At 42.2% G+C, this 20,188-nt stretch overlaps 1 protein-coding gene across 1 annotated transcript in view; it reads right to left on the bottom strand.

Annotated features, from left to right (window-relative positions):
* A2ML1 (alpha-2-macroglobulin like 1) overlaps nucleotides 1–16,314 on the bottom strand; it is a 38,887-nt gene extending 22,573 nt beyond the window's left edge. The window contains exons 1-14 of the mRNA XM_079773822.1: nucleotides 16,224–16,314; nucleotides 15,287–15,470; nucleotides 14,747–14,909; nucleotides 14,145–14,197; nucleotides 9,315–9,335; nucleotides 8,371–8,530; nucleotides 8,005–8,089; nucleotides 7,395–7,521; nucleotides 6,809–6,923; nucleotides 6,374–6,483; nucleotides 5,108–5,275; nucleotides 1,778–2,005; nucleotides 862–922; nucleotides 212–357 (exon numbers count right to left, since the gene is read on the bottom strand). Coding sequence (XP_079629948.1) covers nucleotides 212–357; nucleotides 862–922; nucleotides 1,778–2,005; nucleotides 5,108–5,275; nucleotides 6,374–6,483; nucleotides 6,809–6,923; nucleotides 7,395–7,521; nucleotides 8,005–8,089; nucleotides 8,371–8,530; nucleotides 9,315–9,335; nucleotides 14,145–14,197; nucleotides 14,747–14,909; nucleotides 15,287–15,470; nucleotides 16,224–16,288 — 1,686 coding nt within the window. The 5' untranslated portion in view covers nucleotides 16,289–16,314. The remainder of the gene's footprint in view (nucleotides 1–211; nucleotides 358–861; nucleotides 923–1,777; nucleotides 2,006–5,107; nucleotides 5,276–6,373; nucleotides 6,484–6,808; nucleotides 6,924–7,394; nucleotides 7,522–8,004; nucleotides 8,090–8,370; nucleotides 8,531–9,314; nucleotides 9,336–14,144; nucleotides 14,198–14,746; nucleotides 14,910–15,286; nucleotides 15,471–16,223) is intronic.
* Nucleotides 16,315–20,188: the final 3,874 nt, after the last annotated feature.

Below are 20,188 nucleotides of genomic sequence, written 5' to 3'. Positions count from 1 at the left end.
TTGGAATAGCTATATATGTGTGATTCCCGACATGACTTTTTAAATAGAAGCAGAAGAGAAATAATTTCAATGGAAGATATTAAAGGTATAAATACAATATGACATCTTATCTTCTTCTTTCCCAGCCCCTGCCTTATCTCAACCCTAGCATACACAAGATCTCTCTCTATTCCCAGATTTTTTTCTTCACCCTCCTCAACTGCTATTTTACCTTATTGTCAAAACACATCTCTACTGAGAACTGAATTTTGTCGGCTATAACACCTCCACTGGGAAAAATGGCATAGATCACCAAAGAAGCATCAGGGGCAAGCCTGGAATTGATGGTCAGTGAGAGAGAGAAGGAGCCTTTCAGTCCTAGAAGAGAAGAGGACATACACAGGGATGAGAGTGTACTCACTTACCCACAACATCCGACCACATGTTTGCATTTCCCATTGGGCCAGCAGCACGCCCAATGGTGCAAGTAACTTCTCATTTTCCTATTCTTCTATGGTTATTGTTACTGTTCTGTTCTCATTGCTTCTATGGATAAGAACTGTTTCCTGGAAGTTAAAATATTATTTTCTCTTCCAAAAGAAGCATGGCCCTAGCCAATTTGGCTCAGTGGATAGAGCTTTGGCCTGTGGACCAAAGGGTCCCAGGTTCAATTCTGGTCAAGGGCATGTACCTTGGTTGCAGGCTCCTCCCCAGCCTGGGTCCTGGTTGAGGCACATGCAGGAGGCAACCAATCAGTGTGTTTCTCTCACATTGTCTCTGTCTTTACCTCTCTCTCCCACTCTCTCTAAAAATTCAATGGAAAAAATATTCTTGGGTAAGGATTAACAAACAAAACAAAACAAAAGAAGCATGAACACTCACCTTTCCTTTTGGAGTTTATGTGTTTCTGCCCCTCCATCTCCAAACGTCCTTTCCCTATTAACTATGAAAGAGAAAAAAAAATCAATAGCATAGATGTTATGGGAGATTAATCTTGACCCTACTTCTGGAGCATCCCTGCATCTCTCTATAAGGAGAGTCTCCTTTCATAGTTCCAGAGCCTGACTCAGTATTTGTTATTTTCCACCCAATCCTTCTTATTCTTTTGTGTCAGGATGATTGTTTTAGCTTAATGAAAGCATGGGGATGATAGAAAATACTAGGATGATTCAGTAGGGAGAAAGTCTCTCAGAGACTTTGAGGGGATGATAACAGAATGAAGAGACTCTGTACCATCAAACCTGAGCTCTACAGGAATCTAATCCTCACTCTCACCGAGATGACCAATAAAGCTACTTATCTTTGTACATTTCCTTCAGGCTCCAAGTTGTGATTTTATTTCTCCAACAAGGCTATCAATGTTAATTTTAACCCTGTATCATCTATTGTAAAATATTGGTCAATAAAACACAGAATGAATTTTATTCTGAGTCCCATTCTCTTCTCACCTTCCCTTTCACCCACCCACCCAGTTCCCTTTCATCCCTGGCCAGCAACATTTTCTTGTTAATTCCTCATCTTCTTTCCCCATACAATTTCCCTGGGATCTTGCTCATAATCTCTTTATTCCTCATTTCCCCCTTCCTTTACACCTACACTGATCATATAAAATATATTTTAAAAATTGAGTTTTGCTTGTGTTTTCCATTTCTTTTAGTGTGGGTTTAAAAATTTTTGAAATTACCTATGTTGCTTGCATTCTCTCTACTTGGATAGTCTATCCAATTTCTCCAGTTCACTCTCCCCATTCCCTTTCCTTCTTGACACATTTTCACCAACCCTCATTTCCCAGTCTCACATAGTAGGAGAAGGTGACTTCCTGGTCAGGGTTTACATCAACTGGATCAATGTCATACTCCACCAGCACTTCCTGGGGCTGCCCACATTGTAAGATGCCATTTAGCTGGTTGATTCTGAGGAAGCTGTGTGTTGTATTGTAGAAGGGTTGCAGGTACAGGTAGGCATCTTGATAGTATCGAGGTACCTGTTCTGGATTATATACCGAATCTTCCATTTGGAACCTGCCCTGAGAAAGAGAGGGAAAAGAAGCTCTTTTTGGCATGTACCCTAACCATATTTAACCACAATCATTTGTTATGATTTTCAAATAGATCTCTCTCAAATCTTCACTGTGTAAGAATGGCATGTCGTCCTGACCGGTTTGGCTCAGTGGATAGAGCGTCAGCCTGTGGACTCAAGGGTCCCAGGTTCGATTCTGGTCGGAAGCATGTGCCTTGGTTGCGGGCACATCCCCAGTGGGGGGGGTGCAGGAGGCAGCTGGTTGGTGTTTCTCTCTCATCGGTGTTTCTACCTCACTATCCCTCTCCCTTCCTCTCTGAAAACAACAACAACAACAACAAAAACAAAAAAATGAGGTATAGAAGATAATAGGCCTGAAAATAATTATTTCTAAGTAGAGTGATGAAGTGATGCCTGGAAAAAAATAATTCTACTAGCCACAGACAAATAGCATATGTTTGCTTAAGTAGTGTAGCTAAATGATTTCATTAATGGCTTTAATTTTTCATCTCTCCTTGCATCAACATCATTTACTATGTAATATTACAGTGGGCCCCCAGGTGACTTGTTGAAAATAGATGTTAGCATATGCAAGATAAGCAGAGGCTTGAAAAAGCACTTGCATGTCCACTTTTGCTCTTGCACCTCATTGTTAACGTAAGAATATACTTCGTGCTGCCTAACTTACTACCCCAGATGCATGAACAATACATGCTTTTTATTGTATAATGCTAAAATTTAAAGTTGTTTGTTAAGCAGCATTGTGTCAGTTGATAATTGATACAAGTAGTTTTCCTTATAAGTATCAAAATCTAGAGTTCTCTTCTTTGCCATTTTTATGCGTAACTAGAGGCCCAGTGCATGAAATTCATGCACAGGTAGGGTCCCTTGCGGCTGCCAGCTGGGGAGACCCTTCCACCTGCCACTGCCGCCACCGCTGCCCCCTGGTGGAACTCTTGGTTGAACTCCCAGTTGAACTCCAGGTCGAGGGGACAATTTGCATATTAGGCTTTTATTATATAGGATGAGTAAGGGGACAGGAGGAAGAAGACAACTCTGGACCATTTTTACCTTCCTGGTTTCAAATTAGAAGATGGGAATAAGTTACAAGATGAATTAGTATAAAGAGCAATTTTGATCTGAAGAGTCATTTATTTACCCCGCCAGCAGGCGAGGGGATCCCAAGGCAGGTGCTGGGCATGGAGGCCACGGGGGCATAGGCTACCAAGGAGACAAAACTGAACCTCACGTCACCCTGCTTGGCCCCGGAGGATGGCTGGTTAGTCAATGACGGGTAAGATTCCTCAAGGAAGGAACAACCTAAGACAGGCACAGTCGCAGAGGGGCCATCAGGAGAGAATTTGGGGATCAACAGAGGTGGGGCACAGACCCTCACCCCCCCAACATTGCAGGGGCCTGAATCCTAGCCCCTTCTGAGGGAGGTCTCCTGCCCCCAAGGCTGCTTTGTGCTTCCCATGCCCAGCTCAGATCAGGACCCAGGTGACCGACAGAGACTTGGCCAACAGCAGCTGCCCTCTCACTCCAACAAGAATTGTTTGAGTTGCCCTGTACCCATGGTGTGGGGAAGGGGGTTTACGATATCTAAATCCAGCCTACCACCAGGAATGCTCAGGACCTACTCAAGAAGGCAAATAATCCCTTCCACCAATATTTACAGGGTAAAACAAGATTATTGTTAGAGTAATAAATTTGACAGTAAAATAGTAGTCAAGTTTTCAGACAAATTTAAATTGGCTAGTTGAAACAAGTGAATATTCTAGAAAAATTAATTGTACCAGACAAAAAGGTGTTCCTAAAGAGTCAACTAAAATTTTTATTGGTACTTCATCTCATGATAAAAGTGTGCACCATATAATGAACCTAAAACAGCTATATTATAGTGCAAAAAATTAAAATTTAAAAGCCACCAAGAATACACTATAAAATTTTCAAAAGCCTCCTAACATTTAAATCAAAAAAGGAGGGGACAGTAGAGGAATATCATGTAAGGAAAAATATCCTGTAAGTAAATTACATCTAGAAAATTAATACGTTAGAAAATTAATTGTAAGACTAAAAGCAAGACACCCATGAAAAACACACAAGGTGACAAAACAAGCCAGAGGAAAATCATTTGGGCAAAAATTGAAAAAGGATCCCCAGTCAAATTTATAGAAAATATTCCTTTATTAACCTTTGGTCGAGAATATGTTTGTATATTTTCAGAAAACAACTCCGAGACCATGTGGATTCCAGCAAGAGAGGAATCGACAGGACTACTCCAGCCATGAAGACAGAAGAGAAGCAGTCCAGAGACGGAAGACGCTGATGTGGCCTTCCCATACTAGCAGTTAGCAGCTGTGCATCACTGCAGATTGCCCAGGACCAAACCGGACAGAGTCGGACCTGCATTACCACCATTTGTCCACCATCCAGAACTGAAATGTCAGTGCTGACATGTACACATAAGGAACTGTTGGACATTGAAATTGGGTCTCAAAAGAACTGTTGGCCCAGAAAAAAACTCACTACACACTGATTCATTTGCCTGTCACCATAACCATTATTGCTTGTCTCATTTTCGGTTCTTATAAGTGTATTTCTAATAGCACATGATCTCACTCATCTAGGGGAAATAATGAACAACATAGACTGATGAACAAGAACAGACCCAGAAACAAGGAGGCATGGATCAGACTGTCGGGCCTCAGAGGGAGGGTAGGGAAGGGTGGGGGTAAAGGGGGAGACCAACCAAAGGACTTGCGTGCAGGCATATGAGCCTAACCAGCGGTTAAGGACAACAGGGGGGTGGGGGCATGTGTGGGGAGGGGTGTGGGATGGGAATGGGGGGACGAGGACAAATATGTGATACCTTCATCAATAAAGAAATAAAAAAAATAAATAAATAAATAAAAATAAAAAAAAAAGAGTCATTTATTTAATTAATATTAAAAGCAAACAGAAGAAGTTTTTGCCAACTGGGCAGCAGAATTGGCAAGTGATGGAATTACAAATGGGGTGGTAGAGGAAGAAAAGAAATAGAAACATTTTGAAGTTTTTCCTTCAGGAAGTTTTCCTTGCTGGAAAGCTGGCCCTCCCCAGTGCTTACCTGCAGAGAAATGTCTGTCCCATTCCAATGAACCGTATCCAGCTTGAAGGAAGCAAGGCCATCGTTGTCAGTAACTAAGGTATGGTTGATGGTTGCATTTATGCCCAAAATCCTCAGAAACACTGTATGATTCTTGAGAACGAACCCATCATGGCCCCTAACTCTTATCTGAGGGGCAAAGGTCATTAGAGTTAGGTTTGGAGTAGGTTCAAGTGACGTGATAACAGAAACTCTTAAGAATACATTTCAGGAAAGAGTCCAGAAAAAGCTAAATGTATTCAAGGTTTGCAAACTAGGATCTACAAGGAATTGAGAAACAAACAGAAGTAGCTTAGCCTGGAGCAGAAGTATATTTGCTATGAAGTATTAGGGCCCTTCATTAGCTACACAGGCTCTTCCTAAGGCTCTGTAGAATATTTTGCTTTCCTTTTCTTTTTATTCTTTTTTTTTTTTTTGCTTTCTTTTTCTTAATCTTTACAACAGTCGTATGAGATAGACACTATTATTGGCCCTATTTTACAGATGATTTAACCTCTTCTACTCCCAAATTGTATAACATTAGACTAAGAAAATCTGGATCTGCTCTTGATCTAGAGAAAAGATGACTAAGGAATAAATGGATCTAAATATGTACATTATTGTGTTGACCAGTTGTCCTAGGAATGTAGAAGAATACGCTGGAGAGAGGGGTAGATTTTAGGTATTAGACAGAAGATATTAACAAAGAAAATTTTAAACTTTCTTTAAAAAATGCTTAAGGATCTATAAATGGCTCTCTGTCAAGGAAAGTTTGATACTAACCTTGCCTAGATGCAGGAGCTCAGACTAGATGATTTCTCCAAATATCTTACAGCTCTAAAATTCAAATATTTGAACATTAGAATATGAGCCCTTGGCATTAGGAAGGGCACTAAAGTCACACTAATATTCAAGATATATCTCATGTGAGATTAAGGGCAGCACAACATAAGGAGTTCAGAGTATATATTCTGAATGCGGGCTGCCTAGTTTTTATCATAGTTATTACTTACTAGTTATATAACCTTGGGAAAATCACTTCACCTCTCTTGCTTCAGTCTCCTTATCTGTAAAATGGGACCAGTAATAGTGTCTATCTCATAGGATTGGTTGTAAAGATTGAATAAGTGAATAGCCATAGAGTACTTAGAACAATGTTGGTAGTTTTATTTTGATGTCTACAGAAAGGAGGCAACAGTTGCTGGTAAGCAATTATTTTTGTCTGTGCAGAGACAGGCTTCAACATACCTTCCCACTGAAGGGGAAATTGGGGTAATAATAATTATTGGTGTCTTCAAAGGTCATTGATCCTATTTGTGAAGAAATGTAGATTTCCTGAGTGCTATTGGCCTCCACGCCTGCAGAGGAAAACCAGATGTACATTAATCTAAATGCCTGAAATCGTCATTTTCATGTTTAATACAAAATCTCTGAAAGGATGGTGCCTCTGGAAGTATAAAGCTTAATATATTTCTAGCCAAAGATCCAAACCAACTCCTCCTCCCCAAATGTTTGGGGGAAATAGGTACTGGGCGGCAGATTGGAATCTGGCATTTCCCTTTGTGAACTAGAAGTCACTCCCAAACTAATGAAGGTAGGTCTTGAATTCTCTGAGTAGGTGTGTCCCTGAAACAGTCCCTTTCCTTTCTTTTTTCTTAATGAACCAAGAAGTATCCCACTTACCTGTCCCTTCCTCCACCACAGTAGTCACAATACTGATGCTGTGGCTGTACCTATAGCCAGTGAGGTTGAAGGTGGACATGTTCACAGAAGCTGAGAAGCAGCCTGCTTTGTCCGTCTAATGAGTAGATTAGAGAGAAGGAGGGAGAAGTAGAGGATGAATAATATGATCCCAACTTCCATTTCATAATGTAGTGTAGAAGGAAATAATTTCTTACCTTCGTACTTTAGTTTCTCCATCTTTAAGATAGAAAAACTCTCCAATAGCATAGAGTATACACCTACACATATATAGTCATGAAATGACTTTGAAGCTACAAGATATGAGAAGATGAAAAGAGCCAACTGTAGAATGGGAAAACTTTATCTCCCAAGGGTTTAAGTTCATTTCTTGATTACAAGGCAGATTCTAAAAGACTTTATCTATTTTGGATAAAAAAGACTCCTTTGCTCTTTGAAACTTGGATAACAATTGTGTGAAATGTTTTCTACTCTAGGCTTTTTAGCACGTTTCTATGTTGGTGCTTACCAGGTACTTACTCTTTAGGACATGTAAATAGGGTGCCTTTTCTAAATACCATTTACTCACCTGTCCAGAGAGGTTCCTGCATTTGTCAGGTAGCTGTTTCCCTTCTGCATCTCCAAACCAGTAAGCATGTGCCTTTTGACACACTGATACTTGCACTGGCCCTAGCATAGGCTTTCCATAGGTGTACCTAAACCAGAGAAGCATGCAGAGTCAGAGTTAGGAAATTCCACTTGAGAGCCAACCTTCATCCCCCAAAACACCACTTTCCTTCTTTCCCACACTCCAACCTCTGCAAGTACTCTGACAATCCCACCCTTCAGCAGCTCTCATTCATTTCCCTACTTTACTCAAACCCTTAGAGTATTGCCACTACACAATAAGTGCCATCCAAAGGACAGAACAGCGGCTTTCTTTTTCCTTACTCCTATTTCTCCATGGGATTCAACATTCCGTTCAGCACAAAGTAGACTCAAAATCCATAATGCTGACTGAGTGAGCAGTGGGAAGAAGAGCAAAAACACATTAGGAAATGTGTTCTTGGAGAAGTCCTGACTTTAGACTGCATAAAAAATCCCAAGTTTTAACCACCACCTCCATTTCTCCATAACACTCCTCAACATACTTCTCAACGTAGCTTTAATCTCCACCAGATCTAGAGACTTATTCTTACCTACAACAAATTTTTACTAAGAAAGATTCCTCCATGGTTGATAATTGCCTGGGCTCGACCACTTCCACCTTGAACTTAGGCAGCACTGGAGAGAGTGGAAAGAAAATGGAAAAGGAATAGGAGAAGAACTTGACCATATAGGTAGTGAACAGTGGGGTATAAAAGCAGTAATTAATTAATTAATCAATCAATCAATCAATTAAGGAGGGCTTTGTTAAGGTGAAATACTCCTGAAGTTATTAGCCGGTTTAGCACTGATTCAAAAATGAATAAATACCCCTTCGGATTGCAGGTTTTTACTTTACTATTGTTGATTTTGTAACCAGATTACATCGAACACTTTGAGCTCATCGATCTCTCACCTACCATATTCTTCCACACTGAAGGTGCCAAAGGTCTTGCCCTCAGCCACTGCCACTGTGTAGGTGCCCAGCGTGGCCTCTGGTGCCAGTTGGAAGGATAGCTGCACAATGCCTTGCTCGGGCACCACTTCCAGCCACTGTGCAATCCTGTTGCTATTTGGATCCTGTGTCCGTGAAAAAAGAAACCTCTTGATGTACCTGCCAGTCTGGCTTACACTTTGCACTGCCAAAAGCAGGTACAGCATTCTCCCATGGTCTCCCCATGTCCAGGAAAAACCGCACCTGGGTTATTTATTATTCTCCTCATTGCTGCATGAGATAGGCTCAGCCCCCATTTTGGAAGAAAAGGGTCCTTCAAATGATCAGACTGAGTCCTCTAAGGTGTTATGACCAGTTTCAGAAAGAGGGATTTAGGATGTCCTTTACAAAGAATGTTTACTCTATTCTTGGTCTCTACTAAGGGACAACGCTAAACGGATTGATTGTAAGATGCATGAGAGATAGGTCATTTAACAGAGAAGTGGAGGGGAGGCTCTGGGGAATTCGCACTTCCAGCCCCTTTTCTTCTTAACGCTTCTCACAGGCATTCATGTCATAGCCAACTGTCGAGTGTCTATGACAAGAGCTCATCACTGAAAACTAAGAGGAGTATGGAACCAGGTGCATTGGCGTGGCACGGAGAAGTTACAGGAATCAGCGTGGAAGGGTTAGTCCCAGCAGAGGTTGGTGACTTTCCTTACAGAGGTGTAGGGCTGAGAGGACTGGGGCGGGCAGAGGCAAGAGAACAGGCACAGCGTAGGTGGAATTGTGGGCACTCGGTGCTGGGCAGTCCCAGGCTCTGGGCCAAGATCTCAGAGTTCTGTCTGGCTTCCAAGTTTAGCACCAAACACTCACTCCTCCTTCTCCACCACTGACAGGAAAACAAAACCAAAAAAAACTTCTACTTACCTGCAGTTCCACCACAGAATACTGAAAAGGAAAACCAGATAATGTGGGTTAAAGCAGGATACGCAACAAGGTTAGGTTTGTTGAAAGCAAGTTCACAAAGGCCCCTTTCTTTCTCCATTGCCCACTCCTTCCTTTCAGATGGCTCTGTGCTGCTCTGATAAGGGTAACAATGGGGCAAAGGCTTGTTGGCTAGTGGAGGAGAGAGAAGGGATTTCCTCAGAGGGGTTGCTGGTCTCCCAAAATATTTAAAGAAATGGAGCTTCAGACACTTCAGCATCCCTCAGTGCTCTGTGACTGAGCTCTTCTTGGAGCCAACTATCTCCCCGCCCCTCCTCTGCTATTTGGATGCCACTGGGCGGGAACCTTATTCTCAATCACTGCAAAACAATTTCTAAAGAAATGTTTAAAAGAGTTCCATTGAAGGATCATGTATAGTTTCCTCAAGAAAATGGATGCCGAGGCCATTAAGTTGGTGGGGAGCAGGTCATTGTGCTAGGTGTGAGTAGCACCCCAAAAGCGCTTGCCAATTTCAAACGGAAAAAAGACATAGCTTTCCACTGGGGAAATTAAGCTGTCACCACCTTCACCAGTCATCAAAGTCATCATCACTAATCCTGGGAAAGAGACATTATGTGCTTCCTTCCTAAAGAGACACATTTGAGGTTCACTGCATGACCTACCAAGTTTATTTACCAAGAATGTTTAGCTTAAATCTAATTAAGGCCTCATACCTACTTCCAGAAGACAGAGGAACAAGTCAGATCACACAATAAAGAAATAATCAGACAAATTAAGAATGTCAAATATTCTGTAAGACAAGTAGGTTTCCTTAAGATCAGTGTCAGATTTCAAAATGAAGACATTTTAAAAGCTATCTAGCCCTAGCTGGTTTGGCTCAGTGGATAGAGTGTCAGCCTGCGGACTGAAGGGTCCTGGGTTTGATTCCAGTCAGGGGCACATGCCTGGGTTGCTGGGTTGCTGGCTTGATCCCTGGTAGGGGGCCTGCAGGAGGCAGCCAATCAATGATTCTCTCTCATCATTGATGTTTCTATCTCTCTCTACCTCCCCCTTCCTCTCTGAAATCAATAAAAATATATTTTTTAAAAAATAAAAATAAAAGCTATCTAACCTGATCTCTTTCTCTCTCAAAAAATGTCAATATAATAAAAAAATAAGAGAGATTATATTATATTAAGAAAAATTTAAAACATAATAATTAAATGTAATACATGGATTTTTGGGGTGGGGCTCCTAATCTGAAAATTTGGAAAAACAGATTTAGGGCTGCATATTAAATAATAATTATTAATTTTATTAGATGTGGTAATGATATTAAGATTTTTAGAGATATTCTTTTTAGAAGATATATGCTAAAGTATTTACAAGTAAATTATTTAGCAAAAAAATAATAGGTTAAAACAAATGTAGCAAAATAAAAAACATTGACTCTTGGTGTTATGTTTGAAAATTCTAATAATTAAAAGTTGAAAACAAAATGACTGCTCAAGATAACTTTCTTATGAGATAATTATCTTTTTACTGTATTGTTTCTGTTTGTATGAGATGTTTTAATTCTTTAACTGTAATTCTTAGAATTTTACAAAATCATGGCCATGGAAATAGATAATTACAGCATCTAGGGTGTGAATATAATTAAAAATCTGGTTAGAGACTAGACATTTGCTGGACTCAGGGCTCTCCAGTTAGTATTACACACTTTTTAAAAATATATATTGTTATTGATTTCAGAGAGAGATAGAAACATCAATGATGAGAGAGAATCATTGATTGGCTGCCTCCTGCATGCCCCACACTGGGGATCGAGCCCGCAACCTGGGTATGTGCCCTGACCACGAATCAAACCGTGATCTCCTGGTTCATAGGTCAACACTCAACCATTGAGCCATACAAGCTGGGCAGTATTACACACTTTTAAAAGGACTTACAACTAAATGAGATTGAAAGCTGAATTTAGATATGGGGGTCTTAGAGAGGGTACAGAGTTTGGATCTCACTTGGAAGGGAGACGGAATGGAACCTAGTTGGTGCTTGCCTTTGATTCTTGCTCTAAGTACCATGTGATGCCGACCAGTGAAGAAGCAGAGCGTCATTAAATACAAACAGCAGCCTTGATATCAAGGATAATGACAATTCCCTCAGTCACGCCAGAAATGAGAGATAAAGATTGTAGGGATGGAAAATTTTTCCCTCCTTCCCTTCTAGGCTCTTTGGCCAGTCTAATAATTAAATTGACCTAAGACAGATTAATAGTGAAAAAACAAATTTAATTACGTCCATATAGGAGCACCACAAAGACAATGAGACTGAAAAGGAGTCAGGCAATTGAGGCTGAGATGCCACCCTGAGCTAAGGAATGGAATAGGAGTCTGGGGCTTCCAAGCGGAGGAGGGCAATTCACAGGAAGAGAAGAAAAGCAGATGTTTGGTAACCAGATGTTTGCCCTGCCATGCAAGTAAGTCTTTCAGATATAGAAAAAGTCATCTCTGATCAGAGATGACTAATAGCTCTCTCTGGTACAGGCTCCCCATCTAAAATCTTTCAGCCAGTTAAGGGAGAAGTAAACTTTTTCTTGAGTCTGTAGTCATTTGTTTTGTTTCTTAATCCTCACCTGGTGATATTTTCCTATTTATTTATTTATTTATTTATTTATTTATTTTTATAGAAAGAGTAGAAGGGAGAGGAAGAGACAGGGAGAGAGGAACATGGATGTGCGAGAGACACATCAATTGGTTGCCTCCCACACACACCCTGACCAGGGCCAGGGATCAAGCCTGCAACCAAGGTATGTGCCCTTGACTGGAATCAAACCCACGACCCTTTAGTCCAAGGGCCGACGCTTTATCTACTGAGCCAAACTGGCTAGGGCTGCAGAGTCTTAACTGCCTTCAGCTCAAAATAGCCCACATGACAAAGCAGCACATTTTGGGGTGGCCTATTCTGCTCTAGTTCCGGGTCAAAGAAGGACAGGACTTCCACAAACCAGGGCTACATAGGCGATAGATAAGGAGGCAACTATCTCTGAGATTATTATGGAATCTTATAAATTCCAGAAAAAGAACACTTCCTCAGATAACAAAGTATTTTTCTCACACGGGGAGTCAAAAGGCGGGGAGGACACCAGTTACCAGTTCGCTTTTCTCTCAAAGGAAACAAGTGTTCAACTAGGACGATAGCATTTCCAACTGGAAGCTGCCTGAGGTTTCTGGATGAATGGATGTAGCAACCAAAGTAGTCAGGGTCAGTTCATCTCAAGTCTACTTTAGTTGCCTGAGGCTAAAACACTGTGCTCTGTATACTCATAATTTTTGTCTCTCCGTTTCTCAGTAAAATTCCTTTGGGTAATTTCAGTGTTTCAAATTAAGCATTTCAAATTTTCAGTGTTCAAACTGGAACTTGGGGTGAGGGTGCTGGCTAGAGAAATGGAGTGGAGAGGAAGGAGTAATTTTACATCAGAAACAGAGTGTCACTGTAGAAATCAGAGCACCTCTCAGGAAATGGTCACAGGAAAGATCATATAACAGGGGTGGTTAATGAGATCAACCTCGAAGGCAGTAGCGTCTGAGATAACTTTGGCTGTGGCTACACTTTCGCCTTAGCATGGCCTCTTTTTAGCTCTGGAATCAACAACTTGTTAAACAATAGGGATTCAATATTCCACCAAACTTTTTTGAAAAAATATATTTTTATTGATTTCAGGGAGGAAGGGAGATGGAGAGATAGAAACAACCATAATGAGAGAGAATCATTGATTGGCTGCCTCCTGCACGCCCCCTACTGGGGATCGAGCCCGCAACCCCGGGCATGTGCCCTTGACCGAAATCGAACCTGGGACCTTTTGGTCTGCAGGCCAACGCTCTATCCACTGAACCAAACCAGCTAGGGCTCTACCAAACTTTTGATAAAGAAAGGATACAGATGAGGGGAAGGAGAAACTAAAAAGAATTCTAAATTGGGAAAGAAAGCAGTGATGAGGGAGGCTACTGATCATAAGCCCATAGCCTCCCCGTACACAGGGAAAGGAAACAGAAGCTCTGAGAACATGGAGAGGGACATAAAATAATGCTCTCCCTATAATTATCGTTAAAAGTGTCCTTTGAATTCATGGCCTGTGACTGAAGGCGAAAGAAGACAGCAAGGGTGTGTTAGAGCAAAGTATTTCACAAGCATGTAGAAACAACACAAGTCCTGAATTGAGATCATACCTCACATAAGGCTTATGATTCTAGCAGTTGAGCTGTACAAAGGAAAATTTAAGTATTCACCAAATGTTACCACATTTTTTACCTTTGGCACTTTTTAAATGTTGCCTTCAGAGAACTGTCTATTTTATAATTTGGTATTTTTAAATGTTGCCTTAAGAGAATTGTCTAAGTTATAAATTACCTTGCCTCATAGAAAAGAAAAAAAAAAAAAGGTGAGGGGGTGGTGAATATCCTCATTTCTTCCTTTTGTTAAACACACTCCTGAATTATTTCTTCAGATTTGAACTGCAAAGCATCTTGGTGTCATTCCTGGAAAGTCTTGAAGTTCGCAAAAACTATTTTTTAGAACAGCAGGGAATGTAACCGTCTCTCGGGAATGTTAACCTCACTGATGTGCTCAGCTATTGGACCTGAGAACTAGATGTATCTGCTTGTTTTCAGGCAGACAGGGGCAAGGAGGTCTTAGATTTGCATCTCAATTCCCACCTGCACTCTGCATCTCAGAGGGCCTCGCCTCCTCACACCCTTGGAAAGAACCTCTTCTTTCCCCTATTCCCTCAGCCTGTCCTACCCCTTTCCCTTCCCTTCTTCCCAACTAAACTCTCACCTTGTCATTCACTGGAACAAAGTTGCTGTCCAGGGTGACGATGCGGAAGTGCACTGGGAGGAAACAGGCATCATTAGCAAAGGGGATATTTCCTCTTTCGGATCTTTCTTCCTTCCACCCTTCTACTTCCTCACACATACTTCTGAGTCAGCAAAACCCCATCAGGATTTATTTTTTAAAAAATAAACCTAGTCCGAGAGAAAATGAAGCCCTCAAATGATTTCCCTTCACCGCTGCAGGCTCCGAAACCTCAGAGTGGAATGCCCCTCTAAGTAAGAAGGAGCAAATGCAAGTGACAGGAGCTCAAGCCAAATGTGTATTTGCATATTTCACATACAAGCAGCTTGCTGAAGGACCCAGCAATCCAATTATACTTGCAAATTTTATTCCAGAAGAAACGTGCACTCCTGTTTTAGAAACACACACACAGGAGCCACTCTACCTACTGCCTTTTGGCGTGTGGAACCCGGCATCCCCCCAGACCTTCCCCTCTTCTGCTCTCATCATTCCGTATGCCTGCCACCAAATCACAAGGCCCCTGTTGACCAATACCTGCGCTGTGTCCCCAGCCTTTTGTCCAACCCTGTATGTGTGCCTCTTACCTCTCTGCCCTGGCTTGTAGATGGGTTTGTCAGTTTGCACAAAGGTGCCATGCCCCTGCCTCTGGATTAGAACCGTTTTATTTTCCTCAAAGCTGATGTTATTTCCAGTTCCCGACACCCGGACTGTAGCCACTTCTTCTGTGCCACCCGCAGGAGGGGGTACCTGGCCAAGAGAGGGGAGCTCTGAGGAGGAGGAGGAGGAGGAGACTGAGGCACAGAATCTACTACTGGTTGCAAACCCAAGAATGGGAGAGTAGAAGGAAAGGACTGAGTCAGATGGGAGTAGCAAGGGTAGAGCCACAAAACAAGTTGCCAGGAGAAAGGGAAACAATAGTCAGAGGTTAAGGTCAGGAACAAAAAGAAGAAAGGCAAGGTCAGGGAAATAATGGATGAGTTATGGCCAGGAATTGAAGTCAGGTTTAGGGGAGATAGGTTTAAGGGCCTTGACAAAAGTAAGACAACAAAGTTAGATTATAGTGAGTATCTAGGGAGGAGAATAGGAAAGTATGGGATTAGAGTCGGGGCTAAGTCTGTGCTTACCAAAAAGGACATGCAGTGTAAGTGCCTCTTCCTCATTCCATGGTGTTCTAGCAAGTTCTGGGCCTTGTTCTTGGTCTCCAGAGTAACAGTGAATTTTACATCATAGTACCCAGGGCTCAGATCCAAACAAACCTTCTGAGTAGAGGGGAAGTGAAGCTGGGCTGGTAATGTCACCAGGTAGTTTCTGTTAAAGAAGCAAAAGGGTTTGAGGACATAATGATTCATCCATTCCGTGGGAAATTAAGCCCTTTCACAAACACTCAGCATATAGCAGTGAATTAAATAGACTGAGCCCCTGCCTCCATAAACCTTATCCTATATAATAAAGATGTAATATGCAAATGGTCATTACACCGTGAAGCATAACAACCGACCGCCTAACGACCGGATCACGGATCAGCAGGAGGATGGGGCAGCGAGCTACAAGCGGGTGGCAGAGAGCTACAGGAGGGGGCAGGGCAGCAAGCTATGAGGGGGGGACAGGGGAAGGGAGAGCAGGGGGAGCTACAGGAGGGTGGGGCAGCAGGCAGAGAGCTACTGGAGGGTGGCAGCAAGCTACTGGCGAGCTACTGGTGCACGAATTCGTGCACAGGGCTACTAGTTTTCTACAAAGAAGAAGAGGACAAATAACTCAGTGCACAACCCTTAAACCTCCCACAATCAGGAAACCATCACTGAGAGTCTATGCTTAGTATACCAAGGAGGAAATTAGTTCTGTGACAGAGAACAGGGTACAGGGAGTCTACTGTATTTTAATATTTTCTTTTTTTTTTTAAACTTCCTCTTAGGCCTCAACTTTTCTCTCCGGGTAAAGGGGAAATGCAACCAAAGAAGGGAAAAGATGAGAAAGAAATTACAATAAATCAAAGGTTATCTCCTCCCCCCATATTTAGGTTTGAGAAAGGTAGACAAAGCAGCTCTGATTTCTAGCACTTACGGAAGGAGTTGTTCTGCAATAGCTGGTGATAGAGCCAATATTCCCAGAAGGAGTTGAGCCCACATCGTTGAGGGTAACACAGATGAGGTCTGCTCCCCGTCTGGAGCATATATTTTAACTCCCCAGGCTGGGAGTGGAGCTACCATTGAAGCGCCAACCAATCACCTACTGAGGCCTCAGGTGATGGTGGTAAATGAGGGAAGGGCTTCTATTCTATTCACTTCCTTAAGTTAATTTCTCCTTGAAACATTCATACTGGCTCAGCCAGTCCATACCTGTTTTGGGGAAACGCCAGGGCTGAGAATTCACAGTGGTGATGTTCACAGAACAAATTTTGGACTCCGCCCTTTTTTTCTGGTTTCATTCCAAATTCTCATACCCATTTGATCTTTTCACCTTTTTTATTATTCTATTAAGACGTATTTGGGATCACAGGTATGGGAGCAGTATCCATAGGAAACCAGAATACCTCTATCTAATTGGGAATTTAAAAAAATTAACACTACTCAATATTGTGTCAATAAAAATGATCCAAAACTTTCTGAAGATAACTTCACACTGAGCATCAAAAGCTTTTCAGATTTGCATATTCTTTGACCCAGCAACACCTATGGAAATGCTTCTTCATGGGAAAAGAGAACATGCATACATGCAAAAAAAAAAAAAAAAGAATCTACGTTGACTTACTTTGTAGTGCTCGTTACAATGCATGACTTAAAAGCCACCTAGAATATCAATTAGTGAGAATACTTTCTGGACCAATGACCAAACCACCTAAAACCAACGTGAACAAAAAGAGTTTTTGGTAACTGGGATGGGTAAGATACGAAGAAAGAACTGAAGGAACCAGAGAAATGCTGAAGACTTTATGGTCTAGAACTAGAGACTTGATACTGGCAGAAAGAAGCGAGAAAAATTCCTTGGCACGAGGATATTGAGACAGGTAGTTAAAGGGCTGAGTAATTTACAGCCAGGTAATGTCACAAGATCTTATCTTCCTTAATTAAGTGGTTTACACATTCCACACTGTGCAGGGGAGCAGATCTGCCTCAATCCTGGTCCCTTTCCGGTAACATTATTTGCTTGTCTCTTACCGTTACCAGGAAGGGGACCAAGCCGGGAGGGGGAATGCCTAGGGCTGGCCGGTGGGGTATGGGTTCTTGGCTTTGTGCAGGAAAGATTTCACAAAAGGAATCCAGGTGATTTTGAGAGTACATTTATTAAAGCTGGGACAGTGAAACAAGGAAGGTCCTAGGATAGAAAACAGTAGGAGAGAGACTGGGGAGGGCTGCTTTGGCTCTGTAGAAACGCTACATTATTAGAATGAGCAGCTTCTTCTTCAGGCTCATAAGTAAACTTGACAGAGCTGAGGAAAAATCAGCCAATATCTATCTTAAAGACAGGTCCATAAAAATGATCCAAACTAAAATAAGTGCAGAGAACCAAGATGGCAGCATAGGTAAACACCTGTACTTTCTGCCTCCCACAACCACATCAAAATTACAACTAAAATACAGAACAACTATCATCCAGAACCGAGGGAAAGCAGGCTGAGTGGAAGTACTACAACTAGAGAGGTAAAGAAGAAAGCTCATTGAGACTGGTAGGAGGTGTGGAGGCCTGGAACGGGCTGGTCCGGCACCCGGGTGTGCCGCTTTTTTAATCAGGAGGGAGATCGCCTCTGTAGGAGGCCCACCTGGAGGAGCAGGAAGTCCCAGCCCCACACCAGACCCCCAGCCCAGGGTCCCAGAGAAATCACAGTGGTGATGTTCATAGAACAAATTTTGGACTCCGCCCTTTTTTTCTGGTTTCATTCCAAATTCTCATACCCATTTGATCTTTTCACCTTTTTTATTATTATTTCCATAAGAACTACGGGCTGTAAAAACCAGTGCTGGTTGGGGCTGAGTGACACACAGGCTGCTGGAGACCCAGCTGCTCCTCTTAAAAGGCCGGCACCATGAACTGAATTACAAGCTCCCACTTCCTCTGAGCTCCAGTGCCGGGTGAGGCTCTGGGGGACCCAGACACATACGAGGAGAAACTGGATGGTCTGGCATCGGGGCAGGAGGTGCTCCCAGCGGTAATGACAGGGATTCAACAATAGATTAGAGGATCCTGTGCTGGGACTTCCCCGGTGCAGGGCTGACTAGCAGCCATTTCTGTTTGCTCCACCCTGGTGATTCCCTGAGACACTGCCCTACCAATTTACAACCCCACCCAAGCTGTGCACACCAGCTTTTGCATATGAATGGTCTGTCCTTTCTCAGGCTAAAACTCTGTTAAACAAGCTGCAGCTGAGTCAGGGAGCCTCAAACCTGTCAATAAAATGCCCCCACATCAGCATCAGCACCAGCCTGCCTTGCTTCACAACTGGGCCTTGTCTGGGCACTTCCAAACCCGATATAAAGAGGAGGAATCTGCAGATCTCTTTGTAGCTCCTGCTGGATGGCCCCAGGCAGTGGCTGACTTTGCACCTCCCTGGAGACCCAAGAGCCAGTGTACCAGTGGTCAGTGTGAGACTATACCAGATTACAACTTTTCACAACCATAAGCAACACACTCAAGAGGCAGACTCAGTGAGCACCAAGGCCCCACTGAAGCAAGTCCTGCTCCATAAGGGTGTCTCCTGCACAGCAGCTCTCCCACTGTAGTCACAACTGGTCCTCACAGCCAATTGGCCTAGAAGTCAATTCCTCCCAGAGACACCAACAGCGATCAAGGCTCAACTACAACAAGACTGTACACACAGCCCACAAAGGGGTGCACCAAGAGTGTCCACCTCAGGTGATTGGGGAGGCTGAGCCACCGGCCCTATGGGACACCTACTACACAAGGCCACTCTATCAACTCAAGGAGACTTAGTAGCTACCCAATACATAGAAACAAACTCAGGAAAACAACCAAAATGCGGAGACAAAGAGACATGTCACAAATGAAAGAAATGGAAAAAAGCAAACTACTGGATATAGAGTTCAAAACCATGGTTATAAGGTTACTCAAGAATCGTCTAGAAACCTCCAAGGAATTTAGTGAGACTTCCAAGGATCTTAGTGAGAATGCTAAAAAAAAAAAAAAAAAAAAATGGAAAAGGACCAGTGAGAAATTAAGCATACACTGACTGAATAAAGAATTAATATACAGGGATTCGACAGTAGATTAGAGGATCCTGAGAATCAAATCAATTATTTGAAATATGAGGAAGAAAAAGACACCCAACCAGAAGAGCAAAAAGAAAAAAGAATCCAAAAATATGAAGATAGTGTAAGGAGCCTCTGGGACAATTTCAAACATACCAACATCCAAATTAGGGGGTTCCAGAAAAAGAGGGAGAGCAAGTTACTGAAAATCTATTTGAAGAAATAATAACAGAAAACTTCCCCTACCTGGTGAAAGGAATAGACTTACAAGTCCAGGAAGTACAGAGAACCCCAAACAAGAGAAATCCAAAGAGGACCACACCAAGACACATCATAATTAAAATGCCAAGGGCAAAAGACAAAGAGAATCTTAAGCAGCAAGAGAAAAACAGTTAGTTACCTACAAGGGAGTGCCCATATGACTGTCAGCTGATTTCTCAACAGAAACTATGCAGGCCAGAAGGGATGGCAAGAAATATTCAAAGTGATGAATAGCAAGAACCTACAACCAAGAATACTCTACCCAGCAAAGTTATCATTTAGAATTTAGAAGGTCAGATAAAGAGCTTCACAGACAAGAAAAAGCTAAAGGAGTTCATCACCACCAGCTAGAGTATTGTATGAAATGCTGAAGGGTATTCTTTAAGAAGAAGAAGAAAAAGGTAAAGATAAAGATAAAGAATATGAACAACCAAGTGACAATAAATACATATCTATCAACAAGTGAATCTAAAAATTAAATTAATAAAAAATCTGATGAACAGAATAAACTGGTGAATAGCATTGAATCTGGGGCATGGAAATGGAACAGACTGACGATTCTCA

This window comes from Cnephaeus nilssonii (genome assembly GCF_951640355.1).
Source record: "Cnephaeus nilssonii genome assembly, chromosome: 6".
NCBI classification, from domain to species: domain Eukaryota; kingdom Metazoa; phylum Chordata; class Mammalia; order Chiroptera; family Vespertilionidae; genus Cnephaeus; species Cnephaeus nilssonii.
This window is presented reverse-complemented; position numbering and strand designations above follow the sequence as displayed.